The following is a 15,034-nucleotide window of genomic DNA, read 5'->3' on the forward strand; positions in this document are numbered from 1 at the left end:
CGCGTTCAGTCGGTTCGGTTGGTCCAGTACACTGCACTACATAACAGCGGGTTGTCCACCGTCCGAACTGCGGCCGAATAGGCCAGAAACCCCCCGTTACAGTGGTCTAGAATCGCATTCGACGCGGCTGATGGACCATGAAATCTCTGGAATTTCCAATCGATTGCAGTCGGTACATTTCAGTTCGACTGCCAACCGAACCGATGAAAGCCGCATTTCTGCTAGTCTTTGGGGCTCTATGCCTGGCCGCATTCACGGCGAAATGCGATATCTTCGAAGAGCCCGAGATTCAGGAACTATTCTACTATCCCCTTTACGTCGGCACCATGGTCAAAAACTTCCTTAGTCGGCACAAAAGCAAGATACACTGTATGCGTGTGATTGCCGAACGAGGAAAATACGAGGTGGATAGATTCGAGGCCACCGTAAAAGTCTGCTCGGGGAACCAGTACAACATAACCGCCGACTTCCATCACATACTGGATGCGATGACGGGCCACGATTTTTCACTACTCTGCAGCCCACAGATCAGGGCCGCGGTCAGAGGTCAAAGTTGTGGCAAAAATGAGCTGCTGACCCTGATATGCGACACGTATCGCTCGGTGACCGACTTTGCTGACTGCTTTCACATCAACAACGATCCAGTCGAAGAGGAAATTTAGACATGAAACCGGCTGCAAATGGTTTGAAAAGCGCATTTTCTGCTTTAGAATAGCGTGTAGTATCAAAAACGTGTTTTTATTGAAAGTATTTAATTCATCGGATTTTCAGAGTAAATATTTTGTGGCTCGGAATCTTAAAAAAATAAATTTAACGTAATTTTTGAAACAAAAAGAGTTTTTTAAAAAAATTCTTAGTAAAATAAATTGTTGTAAAATATTTTAAATTAAAAAGTTCTTACAAAAAAGGTGCCAGTTATTAAAATTTGCAAGTTTTCGTTTGATGGCTTGAGTAAAATTTAAAATAATTTAAATATTTAAACATCTAAACTTCTTTAAAAAGAGTAAGCCAGTTTTTTGTTGAAAATATTTCTAAAGTTACTGAATATAAAGGTTTTTATATATTTAAAATATACTTTAAATTTAAACTTCTTTATAAGAAGCAAGCAAGTTTTGTCAAATTTTCAAAAAATCTAAATTGAGTTGGGTTTTATTTTATTTCCAAATTTGTTGTGCATCCACTGTGCTGGAAAACTCTCTCCGCTCTCACTGCTTGCCTTTTAGCTTAGCTGTTGGCTGCTGGCGATGCTTTTTAATAAAATTAGCTCCGACATTGGATGCTTGTTTATGCAGCAGCCGCCTAGCGAGTGGGTGGAGTGGGTGGAGTGCGAGGAGCAGGAGTAGCAGGCGGAGTGGAGTTCGGCCTACCCACCCACTCCCTCGTCGACCCGACGACCCTCGTGATGCACAGCCATGGGAGTGAGGGTTTGTGTGTGTGTGGATGCCTGTACTTGACTGCTTATTATGCATGAATTTCAAATGAAGTCGCGAACGTGACACAAACATGCTGCATGGCGATGCGGCGCCCTTTGCCAACTAACTGGCCACCCATCATCAACCCACCGCCCACAGAAAACCACCCGACGGCCCACAAAAATTTACACATTCGCATTGCGATATGCATTTAATATGAGAGCGAATCGTGGAGTCGGGCGTCCCAGTTGGATTCGTTCTCGAAATGCCCGAAAAATTGAAAAACACATCAAGCTCATTGAGAGCTAAATGGAAATAGGTCTTAATATGTTCGTGTTTGTGTGTGCGATTGTGTGAGTGTGGAAATGGCAACGAAGATGGTCGAAATGTTATGCGTAATGAAATTGGGCTCTTTGGGTGTTGATTTTTTATGGCTCTTAAGTGGTCCTTAGAACAAAACGCAAAACGCATTGGGGTGGGCCATGAATGCCCAAGATACAATTGAAATTCCGTTGATCTGATCTACTTTTCGGTCCGGAATTAAAGGAGATGTAGGGTTCGTGTGAAAAAGGGATCTCATTATCCTAGACAAACTTCGTTGTGAGCCAATTTCTGTTGGCAATTAAACACTCCAGCATCTTGGCATCCCATCCAGGATGTCAGATGTCGCCGGCGAGTGTTGGTAATGCACTCGCAGGGAAAGGAAAAGCGTTTACAGTCATTTTCCCGGCTTAATGATATGCAAATACATATAAACAAAGACGGCGAATGGCAACGAGAGCCGTTAATTGCCCTCCCTTTGTTTCTGTTGCTGTTGTTTCTGTTGCCTTCCCGCTGGGCATGGCTATTAACATTTAATTAAACGCCTTTTGCCGTCAAAAGCAAGAGAGAGTGACATACATAATTACAAGCCAGTTATACACACATTTTTCTAAGCGAATTTCGGTTCAAAATTCGTAAGAAAAGCCCGCTGCCTGCATTATTGTTTAATTGCAATTAGTGCCGAGCAGGCAGCGGGTTCCAAAATGATAATAACGAGCCGTGTGTCGGTTCATGCATAATGCAAAGGCCGAGCACGGCCCACACACTGCAATTTAGTCGCAAAAAGCTGGCTGCACTGGGAGAAATCGAAAGAGGTGTGCAGTTAAATGCAGATACGATTTTTGTAATGATCTTTTATTTTTATAAAACTTAAATAAATATTTAAAATTTATACATTAGTTAATCTAATAAAAAAAGAAGTGACTCTGCACTGTTTGACCCACTTTTAAAAAAAAAAAAAAACTTATTTTTCTCTTCTCTTCTTTTAAAAATTAGCTTTTTTATATTTTAAAATATTTTTAAAATTTTATTTTTTTAATATATAACTTTGACTGAACAATACCATTAATTTACCTCTTAATCTGTTATTATCAAAATTTTTTTAACCCAAGAATATTTAATTACCATTTACGATCGAACAGTTTTAATGTCATATTTACTAGACTGAATATTATAAAAAAGATTTCATTAATCCTTGCCTAATATTCCGTAAGCTAAATAAAATAATTCTGCTACTAAGCTGTTTCGATAGGGATAAGGATACTATTTCGTAAATAAACTATATAGAGGGTAATATATTTTTCTCTCAGTGCCGCTCCCATTGTGCCTGATTTGCTCGGTGTTGCTGTTGTTGTTGCTTCTGATGCTTTCGAACGGCGCGCTGAAAGTATCTCTTTGGCAGCCAAGTCGAGTCGGGCCTTGAAGTGTGTGTTGCCACTTGAGTTCTCCAGCTGCTACTTCTCCGAGCTCTTGCCTTCCACTTCCACTTCCTCCGCCTTTGGCCCTCGTTCACTTCTTGGCACTGGCACTCTCCACGCCTCGAGTCGCCTTGGAGAGTGTGTTAGATTATTTTTATGTGTTTTTCTGGGGCCTTATTTTCGCATGCCTAAGTAGTTAGTTTAATAAATTGCATTGCTTAGGTAAGCGCCGTTGAGAGGCAGCAGCCTGTCTGCAACTTGACTTAAACAACAATTTACGGATTTTCAGCATTTGAATTGCTAAGCATTTGCGCAAAGTTCTCCCCAAGTTTTCATTGAATAAGTTGATTTTTGTTTTGTCCCTGGTGTTTGTCTACTTGCTCAACGAGTTCATTTCGGCTCTCTGTTCATAACAGAAACAACAATAGCACATCGCAATCTCGGCACGCTTCTGTGGTACAGTTGATGTTGAATTACCCACAGAAATCACGTATACGCCACGGTGGCGCAGTTGCGCAGCGCACAAGAAATTCCAGCCCCAAATGGGAAAGGAGCACACAATGCATCACAATTGTAATTAACAATTTACCGAAAAAACCCCCACACAATCGCAGGAGGAATTTCAGTGTGCCAACCATTTGCACCAAGGCTAAAAGGACTGCTCGTAAATTTTTTAAAAACAACTGAAAGGGAATCGGAGCAAAAAAAAAAAACACTTAGCATTCAAGGTGCCAAATGCGAAGCGTCCAAATTGTTGCAAAACAAAAGAAAGCAGAAGCTACCCACAACGCAGCCAAGTTAAATAGTTTTAAATCATGCAAGCGACGACCCCAGAGACAAAAGGGGGTGCAAAAGGGGGGCAAAAGGCAACAACGGTGGCCGGAGAAATCAAATGTCAACTTAATGCAAGGACAACTGCAGCTGGAGAAGTTCTAACCGACGCTCAAGGCCAAATTGATCAGGCCCGAGAGCCAGCGAGCTAGTGAAACTGGGTCAACACACACACCGCACAAATAAGTTGGCAGTAACTCACCCACACAGCGAAGGCGTCGCTCACCTACGCACACACTTGCAAACAGTCCCGAAGCGCCTGGAAGTATGCACACAATGGCAGCTCAATTCTAACGTCCTTCAAGGAATTGTTCGAGCTCATACTTCATTCAATTAATTCGAAATTCGTATTTAATTATGCCTGATTTGCCCTGATGCATTTCGCTTGGAGTTCTTTAACAATTACATTTAAAATATTTGCGACCAGGGATTAAAACATCGCTTCGCATTAGAGATATTTAATAACGGACCATCTTTAGAATTATTTTCGGTAATTTAGTCAAATGTTAAAGCACTTAAATTTAACAAAATGTCGAGAAAACGGCCCTTAAGTTGCAACCATTTTGTTTTTAACTTGCTTTGTAAGAAACCTAAACCTATTAAATATTTATTTTTAACAAGCAATAATTAAAAAAAAGTATAAAAATATAATTTTTTAAGTTGCTGCAAAATAAACCTATTAAAAGTTTATAGATGATCTTTAAAAAGTAAAGCAATATTTTATTAACATTTTTTCTTTTAAAGTTAATCTCTCCCGAATGCTATTATATTTTAGGGAGCTTTGAGGGCTGTTATATTCGCTTATATATTGTGAAATGCACTTGGTTAGCAGCTAGGTTACTTATTAGTGTCACTTGTCACCGGAACAAAGGGCATTTTGGGCCGAAGACCTCATTGCCACACACTTGCAACCCGAACCCATTTCGCATTTGCACTGCCTCTGCCTTGCATATTAATGCCCATGTAATAAACACAATCGCTCACCTTGACAGCCTGTGGGTTTGGTCAGTTCGTCAGTGGTCGGCGGTCAGTTCCAAGTGGTTGCTCAGCCATGCCAAATTCATGGCCTGCTCCTCCTGGTCCTCCTGCTGCTTCTGACTCTGATTGTGATTCTGCTCCTGTCCCGATTGCATAATTTAAACGCAATTCCGACATGGATTCGATTGCCACCATGAATGCGAGCAGCTTGGACCCAAGCCAAAAACCACCGAAGCACTGGGAACTGAAAACTGAAAACTGAAAACTGGAGACTGGTGACTGGCGACCCGATGCATTCATGAATGAGTTGACACACTGTTGGGCTCAAATTTTGCGGCTGGCCTGTCAATATTTGTCCCCTGGCCCTACTGGTCACACCTCTTGTTGCTGTCCTTTCGCCTAATGGCGTGCAAATAGTTTCACAATTGAGTTGTCAATTTATCAGCGCTCTTGGGATACGAAACTCCGTAGCCGGGTCCTCGTAAATTCTACGAAAACTTTTTGCGCTCATCTCAAATATTTGCCATTGCCCATTTTACGGTTTGTTTTAACACAATGTACCAGGGCACCAGGACACTTCCTCCAGTTCGTCCTGTTCGTCCTATTCCTCCTCAGCCACCTTACATTCCACGTCCGAATGTCCGCCGTGGAGAAGCTCCGACCCAGTGGCACTTAATGACATTTTATGGCTGCCACCTCTAGGCAAGTCCGAAACCAGAGAATTGCGGAGGAGGCTGGCCAAATTGTGTGGGTGCCAAAGCCATTTTCCGAGGGCCATAGCAGCAACTATGTAAGAGCACTAGAATGGAAGTGTAATGCAAGGTACTAGCCCACACAATCCTGAATGTGCATTATTTTATTTACAATCAATTAAAGTCAAGTGTCAGGGGGCATAGTTAATACACTGATAAAAAAAACTTGATAGAAGGGATTTCATATTTAATTTTAATATTTTCCCTATGTTTTTTATGCATTGCGAATTTCAATAACTTAAAATAAAAATAACCTAAAATAATCATGGCATATAACATTTTCCATCTTATTTATTTACTTGTTGTTAGTAATTAATCTGGTTTTCTGAGTAGCATTGTTAAATTTTAATTGTATTTTTAAATAATAAACTATTTAAGAAAGTTATGAAATCAATTTGACATTAGTTTTATAGAGAGATCCAAGAAATTAACTCATTAATAATAATGCCAATAACAGAGTATTAACTACTCCAATTTAGTAGCTCTCGCTGGCACATTAAGTCCCTTTCACTCTGGCCAATGCCACAGCGAATGCGAAAATTCGTTTCATTTAGAGTTCCGAAATAATTTCGACCAATTAACTGGCGGCCAAAAACTCATCATGCTGCCAAAGTACATGCCATTTTTTTAATGGCTTTTCCCGTAATGAGCCGCTCTGCCCGACTGCCAATAAGTGAGCCCGGTTATTAGTTTAATTTGGCAGAAAGTGCCATAAATCAGCGTCAAATATGATCCCCCAATCCCCCCATTCCCCACTTAATTGCAACACGTTTTCCACTCCTCCTCTCTGATTGTTTTTTCCCCGTGCTCTATTCGTTGCAGAAAGCTGTCAGGGACCGCATGAAAAGCGCCTGCTGAACCACCTGCTCTCCACATACAACACACTGGAGCGACCGGTGGCCAACGAATCGGAGCCCCTGGAGGTCAAATTCGGACTGACACTGCAGCAGATCATCGACGTGGTAAGTGGTCGCCGGGGATCTGCAAATCCTTTAGGCCAAACTCTAACATTTTCGAAAGCATCAAATCGAATAAGCAAGAAAAACCGAGAATAATGTCAGATGAGTTCTACCGAATCGAATCGAATCCAATCGAACCCAAAAACAGAATTGAATTCTCGATGCAAAAGACTAATGTAACGTGAACAGGCTTTAAATTAACAATTATTGATTGCGTCTCTTATAGGATGAAAAGAATCAGATTCTGACCACAAATGCGTGGTTAAATTTGGTAAGTGACATGTACCCGTCGTTTTTGTGTCAACCATCAAAAACTTTATTCTTTAGGCTTGTTTTTCATTTCGACCGATCGTGATTTTCCATTTTTTCGTTTCCTTCGAGGGTTCCGTTTTGTTTTTCCGAGGCTAAAAGCGACAATTTTTTTAAATTCATATATATGTAACTTTGTTCCACCACCAAAACCACAAATGTTTTTTTCATTTCGTTTTCTCTGAATTTGTTTTTGCCATTCAATAATTATTGCCCCAAGGGGACTTCTTTATCAATAAATAAATACATATTTGCGTATGCATATGTGTTGTCTCAATATGTCTGCGCGTGTGTGTGCGTGTGAGTGCGTTTGTGTGAGTGCCTGAACAGTTTTTCTTTTGTTTGTTCTTTTGACATTTTATTTTATAAGCAAATGTCGTCTGTTGGTTACCGTTTAAACACATTTCAATTAAGAGAACTTTAAAACCAAATATACCACATGCAAATAGAGCACAAATTAAATTCACTTATAAAGAAATAATGTTTATAAATAACCGAGAATGCTTTGATGATGAGTTAGAGCTGTCTATTATTTTTCCCGGCATTTATTTTTCAGCTGTGGTAGATTCAGAATTCCGAATTTCGAGTACGTCCTTTCGAGAAGCGAACCTTTTTTGGGCTAATCTTATCGCCTCACATCTAAAACTTTTGATTTACACAAATTTTACTTGAAACGGACGTGATGGAGGGGAAATAGCCTTCTGCTGGACAAGGGATGCTCGAAATGGCATTGCTAAATTGGCAGAAATTGCCGGGCATACCATAAACATAAACAAATAAATCAAAACAAAGGACCCGAAAGGACATAAATAAAATTTATATTTTTTTGTGAAGCGACAGCCATTTTTTCTGCGCGCTGTTTGTGCCCGGCCTCACCTGGAAACTCGAGTTGCAATCGTTTCGGTCACTCTCGACCCGAAACCATAAAGCGAAAACCATCTAGCTGCAGACAGAGCAGGAAAACCCTTTTCAAAATGAATTAATAGCACCGCCCACCTCCGAGCTATCCATGTCCAGAGGCAGATTTACGATTGCCCGTCAATTTTCAATTCAATTCCCTTTGAAAAAAATCACTTCTTTTTCCCAACAACCTTTGAATCTAACTAATTGTCGGCCCTATTAAAAAAAGTGGATGCCAACTAAAACTACATAACCATATTTTCAATTGATTGGCTTTAATGAAAACAGTTTTAGGCGCTTTTATTTCGTGTTTGGCTTTGTGCGATTTACATACATGGATATATTTTCGATTTTGTTATAATTATTTTGCCATTTTTTTGTGCGTTTGGTTTTTCCCTGATTGTGCAAACGTGAAATGAAAACATTTCATATATTATTCCCCGGAAACATGCGGCGTGCCGTGTGAATAAATGTGCTTAGTCGGGAAATTATATCCGTGATGCAATGTCCGATGGTCGCAGTTGCCGTTGATAGCCCGCAATAATCCCCCTTTTCAAAAAAACAGTGCTTCTCACTGGGGAATGGGTAATCACAGTAACCCGTTTAGTTGATAGGTAAATTGTGAAATCAAATATTTAAATACAAACTCTATCAATAGCTATGTGAGTGGGAGAAAGAAAGACACATTCGAAATTCGAACTGGTCTATTTCGGGCATATCAAATCGATATTTCATAACATCAAATTGATTATCGTTTCATACCAAGTTTTTTTTTGGGTGTAGTTTCACTTCGGTTAGATCCGTTTGAAATACCATAGCTTCGTTTCCCTTCCTTTGCTGAAGGAAAAATAACCTGTGACCCAAATTAGTATGCTCCATTAAGTGCATTAATCGATTGACAAAATGATTTACAAGACTATTACTGTTAAACACCCACCCACCCAATTATTCCGATTTACATTCCCATTCCAATTGCAATTATGTTTTACGTGCATTTAAATTCCCATCGTTGTGCGTGTGCGATTGTGACTGTGATTGCTGTGTCTGCTGCTGTGAGAGATAGTGTACATGTATTCTTTACGGATTATGTTTGATATACGTATATTTACCATATATTTTTGCTGGGTACATGTCATAAAGCGTTCTCTGATTATACATATCTGAGTAAAAAGCAACAAGCTACAATTAAAACGCAACCAAAAACAAAAACAAAACAAGCAACAAACAACTAAAGTCGTGTCTTGCATGTTGTTTAAACGAAGTGCATTTAAAAAGTGAAAGATAAACCAAAAATTCCAAATCGGTGTTTTCTTTGTATCTATATCTATACGTATATATAATATATAAATATATATATATTGCCATATAAATGTATCTGCATATTGCGCAACACAACTAACAACCTAAACAGCCAAACCTACTAAAAAAAAAACCAAAAGATATCGATGAAGTTATGGCCTTAATGTGATCCCTTCCCTTCTTTCCTTGGCTCGGCCGCCCATCCTCACGAATAAATTATACAATTAAAGCCAGGACATCTATGCGCTCGCAAATCAAATGCATTTTAATTTACACGATTAAATATGTATGAAATAATTTGATTTATGCACTCGCCATTCGGACAGATGGATTGTCAGGGCCGGGGATCAAATAGAAGGGGAATTGAAACCGCAACGCGTTGATTTCCAGTGGCATAAATTATAAATCGATCCGAATGGAGATTTATGATTCCACGAGCCCTGACATTTTCAGCGGCTCCTGGTCGCAGTTTGGTCAATTACTCAAATTGCACCCACTAATAATGAATGCCCTTCGAAAATTCCCTCTGATGTTGGGGATTACGGCAGGACCGACAATTGGCAAAGTTTCGCAATTGCCGTCAAGGATCTGGGCAACCACGTAGTCGTGGCTAACCAAAGGTTACTCCTTCGACATTTCTTCCTTCTCGTCCGGCTGATTGCCATATAGATGATGATGATGGCCCGTCATGTCAGCCAGTTGCAACCGAATGCCATTGAGTTGCAGGAACAGAGGAGCACAAGACGAGGTCGCAGGGTCAGGTTGCCGGCTCCTTTGGCACGACATTAAAATGCACATTGTGGTCCGGGCGTCATCAGCATCAAAGTTAAGAAAAATAAAGTCATTAGCATTTTTCGGCTAACACCATAGCACCATTTTACACCCACTCGTCGTAACCTCTCGTCTAATGACTTGCCAGGTTGCAGCCACCACAAAGCCCCCTAAATGACTGGGGCTTTAGAAATATGTGTCAAAAGGAAATGGCCAAAGGCCACCCTCTCTAAACGCTTCTCCATCCCACAAAAAAAAAAAACGGATGAAAACATTGCAAATTTCCGAGGGTGTGAACCGAACAAGCTTTGATGGTGTTTAATCTGTTGTTTTCGGGGGTGTGGCTCTAGCTGAAAGTCAAAAATCGGAATCTAATGCAGATTATTTGGCAGTCTGGGGGGAAAATTCGTTTTTCTAAGTTTCTGAAAAGGAAACATTTAGCTGATAGCAGGGAAAAAATAATGAAGATTAATCCAGCGATTGAATTTCAAAGTTTGCCTCGTTAAGAAACAAACAAAGGCCATTTAAAGTGAATTATACGCAAAAGAAGTGATTGTTTTTTTTAATAGTAGAAACGGTAGAGAATCGATAAGCTATCTTAAATGTTTAAGAATTTAAGGTTTGCTTATTTAATTTTCATAGCATACTTATTAGCATAATGCCAAATATCGGGTATTTAAATTATTATAAATTTAGTCAATTTTAAAAACAGATTATATTTGTTATCTTAAATCGTTTTAAAATAGTTAACTGATTAGTATTAAATCAATAGAATTGCCTAGCTAAACTCAAAAATATTTGATGTAATTCAGCCATTCCAAACGTAGTAACCGACTTTGACTTTCGAGGGCAAAGATTAAAAGTCGAGGTGGTGTCGAATCTATTAGCGTTTCCCATTGATACTTTGCAAGCACGCCCCGAATCCATTATAAACATACTTTCGCCCAAATTATGGCCCGCTAACACCGACATCAGCCAGAGTTCGACAAAGTCATTTGGCAGCGTTGAACAAACTGCCTCGTTCACTTATCACCCACTCATTTGTCTCGCCGGGAACAGACGAACACACAAACACACACTTGAGAGCTGCCAAGGCCAACAAACTTCGTCCTTGAAGGCAATGGTGTTAGTCTACTCTCGTTTTTGGCTCATGTGCATAACCCATTTGTAAGGCAAACAGCAGCAGCAGCAACAAACTTTGCCCAAAAACATTCATTCATCACGGGAGTTCGACAACAAAGGGTTTCGGGGTTCGGGGTTCGGTATTCGGGGTCCAAGGATCCCCAGATCGAGTGCGCCGAAATCTGAAATCTGGATTGTTGTTACTACAGACGACAACGGCAATTGTTGGCTCATTAGAAACTCATTTAAAAACAATTTGGCACGTTAATGCAAAATAAATCTATAAGCTTATGCAGCAGCCGAGCAGCCACGTAAATGTACGGGAATATGTATTATACCTACACGAATATATATATATTTGTATCTGGGGAAGCGACTCTGTCACGATTAAGCGAAAGCTTAATGCAGATGCTGCGGAGTCTGCTGCAAATGGTGCTTTAAGTTTTTGCGTCCGAAAGGCGGTGGCAGAAGTGTCATTAGTATGCGTCAATGTCAGGGGCTCACATCCCGGCTGTCATAAACATGAAATTTGCACAAAACCGCCATTTTTATAAGGTGTCAACGGCAAAAATATCGTGCTCACATACGCGTACGTTCCAATCTCCACCGCATATTCAAATGTTGCTGTGTTGTGGCATCTGACGTGGAGAGGAAGTGCCTGCATATTGGCTTAAAAGCTGCCAGCTCTTCGTGGAAGTCGCAGAAATCATCCAGGTCACCAGAGCAAACTCATGTCCAAGGATCCAGGGGGATGCTGCCCCGCCCTGCATATCATTAAAGCCCCTTTCGGTTCCGAATTTCGTTTTTTTAATGGCTCAAGTCGTTACTGCAGCTGCTGCCAAACTCCCCCGCTTCCTCTGTTTTTTTTTTATTTTTTGGCTCCTGCGGTTTTTGTTTCTGCGGCTGTGTGATGTAACCATTTCTGTTGTTTTTACCCCCCGCAAGTTATTAATGACAGTCACCTTAGAGGGGCTTTCACATGCAGATCCGTGGGACTCGGTGAGTCGTTCATCTGCATTTCAAACGGCTTCCGCTGAAGGCCGCCTTGGAATGAGTGACTGGGATTGTGCTGGACTAGACTGGACAGTTGGCGGTCGAGTGACTGACAATGCGCCAGCATGAAATATCTTTAATTAAAATTTTGTATTAAGATAAATGGGTTCTGATACCTAGTTCAAAGCTTTTATATGTATGTATAAATTTCCACACAGTGAGGCGGGCATTGCAAAGTAAGTTGGCGCAATGGACAAAGGATCTGAAGGCCCACCGACCAGCAGATTAAAATTCAGTTCGGATTGAGATTAGACTTCAAGGCGAGCAGCAGCTCAAAGCTGCTCTAAGCCAACAAAGTTTTCGATAGCTTTTCATTCGGCTTCTTCCTCGGTCTCTGGGCAAATTGAGTGATGATGGGAGATGAGACAAGTTAATTGCAACAGCCCCGAAGAAAACGATAGAACGCTCAGTTGCACTTTAAAGAACTTTCCACTTTAAATGAACTAGCCACACATTAAGGCCACACTTCATCGCGTGCAGAGCTAGTGGAGACTAAACTAAAACACCAAAAAAATCTTATTCATAAACGTCATAAAAACAGATGCTATAAATAAAAGAAAAATAGAAAAAACTGCTCAAAAGAAAAAAAACAAAAAACAAAACCTTATAAAGCTCATAAAACAAATGTATAAACCAAAACTTTCTTTTATCATGCTCTGCTCTTTTTAAACTTTTGACTTAAATTAACTTTTTGGCTTTCCTTACGTCTTACTTACTATTACTTTCCATTGTTGGTCTTGCGTTGAACTTGATTTTCTTGTGTTCTTTGGCGTTAACAACAAAACAACCAAAATTCGTTCCAAATGCGTTTGTAGGACGAGAAGAATCAGCTTCTCATAACGAATCTTTGGCTTTCGTTGGTAAGTCTCAACTAAAACTCGCCATCATAAATCATAAACCTAAACCTAAACCCCAAGTTAAATACTTACTTATAGCTTAAACCGTATTTTAAATAATGTGTAATCGCTTTAAACCTACTTAATCATAAATCGAGCATCAAGGACTCGTTCTGGTTCGGTCCAGCGGACAGTGGTATATACTTATATTCAATCTGCCGAATGCCTATCCTTCTAGTTAGTAGTGCTGAATGCGGGGCTCGGTCCAGAAAGAGTCTGTCCTGATTATAATTTAAACACACACGGCCCTAACCTGAAGTACCAAGAGTTAATCGAGTTTTCGTTCCTTGTTAAAAAGTTTCTCAAATCTGAAATCCTGCTCCCCAAAGCTCTGTTGTAAAAAACGCTTCGTGTAACAACTACTTCTTCCTCTCTTTTTCCCCTTCTATCTCTCGTTGAGATTGCGTTGGCTTAGTTCGTGTGTGCGTTAAATTATTTAAACATCATCACTTAAATAAGTACCATTAAATACCAGCTTAAATACCGTAATAAATCGCTTATTTAAATACAAAAACCCACATACTCACAGACACAGCTAAATAAACTTTGATTTCCGCTATTTCCTTTTATTCTCTTTGAATTTATAACTTTTCTACCTAGAGATCTACAATGGCAACTAGTTTTTTTAAAACAGCGAATAATATTTTTTCGAGATTTTTATTTAGTACTCGATACGAGTTAGTTTCAGTTTCTTTTCTACTAAGAGCAACTAAAAATCGAACACATAAACCGAACTGACCAAAAAACATAACTCTAAACATAGCCCTAACCCAGCACAAAGAACACGCGACATTTGCATGGAAATCGCATCGTGTAATATGTCCCTTCAGTGTTTGTTCGTCCTGCATGAATTGTTGCATTTACCTCGTGTGAGATTGTGTGCGAGTGCTTATCTTTTGTGTGAGAGAAATAAAAAAAAAATGGTGCACGGACATCAGGCAGCGGAAATAGAGGGGGTGCTATATTTTTTTTCGAACTTTTACACTCATTTCCGTACTTTTACCCCCGCGAAAAGTCCTGTCAATTTGTGAAATTAATTAAATTATTTATTTAACACGTGGATGGCATACACCTACCCGCAAGTCACTCCATCATGGGGGTCTATAAATTGTAGTAATTTTGCAATTGCAATCAAACACAAACTACACATAAAATGCCGCATCTGGACTAGGGCAAAATGCAGTATTTATGATTGATGGTCGGTCCGAGCGAGTGGCGCTTATAAACTGTCGCTATTCGCCCCCAAATGGTGTTCAAATGTTTGTCAATTTGCCACTCGCAACCGCAGACAAGCTGCTGGAATTCCAAATGCCAGTCCTTCCAGCTGTCGATGCATCGATGGTGCCAGTCAACCGATTGTTGTTCTGCTCGACGGCCCAATTATGCCGTCAAATAGCAATTAAAACCGGTAAATGAACGCAAAAGCCATAAGAGACAAAGCGCGGCCAGAAAATGCCCGAAAAATCCATGACTATGGAATCCTGTTTCCAACGGAAATGAAAACGAATTTCAGGCTTAAAAGATCAAAGTTTAAACCCGTATATAAAAATTTTGCATTCAGAAAATGTTATTTAATATTTGTAATAGTAATATCTGAAAATATTATGAACCTAAATTCAAATCAAATCAATAAAGTATGAGTTAATACGATTTAATTACAAATTTTAAAAATCTTAAAATGTTGTTCATTTTAAAATGTATTTCACCATAAGCAGATTGGATATCCATATGTAGATCCTAACGCTTAGGCACGCACCACTAAATACGAGATTCGCGGTAACTATTTCGCAAAATAATTGCCTCGCTCGCATCAAAATCTGTGTCCTTCCGCCGGCGCACAAAGCGGTGAAATGTTTTTAGGAGCACCTCCAAATGGGATATCCCTGGAAACGAGGCATCTGTTTTTACAGCTGTCATAAAAACCGCACACAATAACGGACGGCAGTGGCAAAAGTTTAAACAGTTTTAAAGCTGGCCCGGCCCACAGATGCAGATATGGGACTCGTAACACTC

The 15,034-nt window shown here is 39.9% G+C and overlaps 1 protein-coding gene across 5 annotated transcripts in view; it reads left to right on the forward strand.

Moving 5' to 3' along the window:
* Nucleotides 1-15,034, forward strand: part of nAChRalpha6 (nicotinic acetylcholine receptor alpha6) — a 99,001-nt gene that overhangs the window by 53,050 nt on the left and 30,917 nt on the right. For 3 of the 5 annotated variants that reach the window (XM_044395247.2, XM_044395249.2, XM_070211905.1), the window contains exons 2-3: nucleotides 6,535-6,674; nucleotides 12,941-12,985. In XM_044395247.2, coding sequence (XP_044251182.1) covers nucleotides 6,535-6,674; nucleotides 12,941-12,985 — 185 coding nt within the window. Of the gene's footprint in view, nucleotides 1-6,534; nucleotides 6,675-6,897; nucleotides 6,943-12,940; nucleotides 12,986-15,034 lie in introns of all 5 variants that reach the window. The other 2 variants (XM_044395253.2, XM_044395252.2) reach the window with 2 other exon arrangements.

The sequence above is a fragment of the Drosophila takahashii genome, chromosome 2L, assembly GCF_030179915.1.
Source record: "Drosophila takahashii strain IR98-3 E-12201 chromosome 2L, DtakHiC1v2, whole genome shotgun sequence".
Lineage (NCBI taxonomy): Eukaryota > Metazoa > Arthropoda > Insecta > Diptera > Drosophilidae > Drosophila > Drosophila takahashii.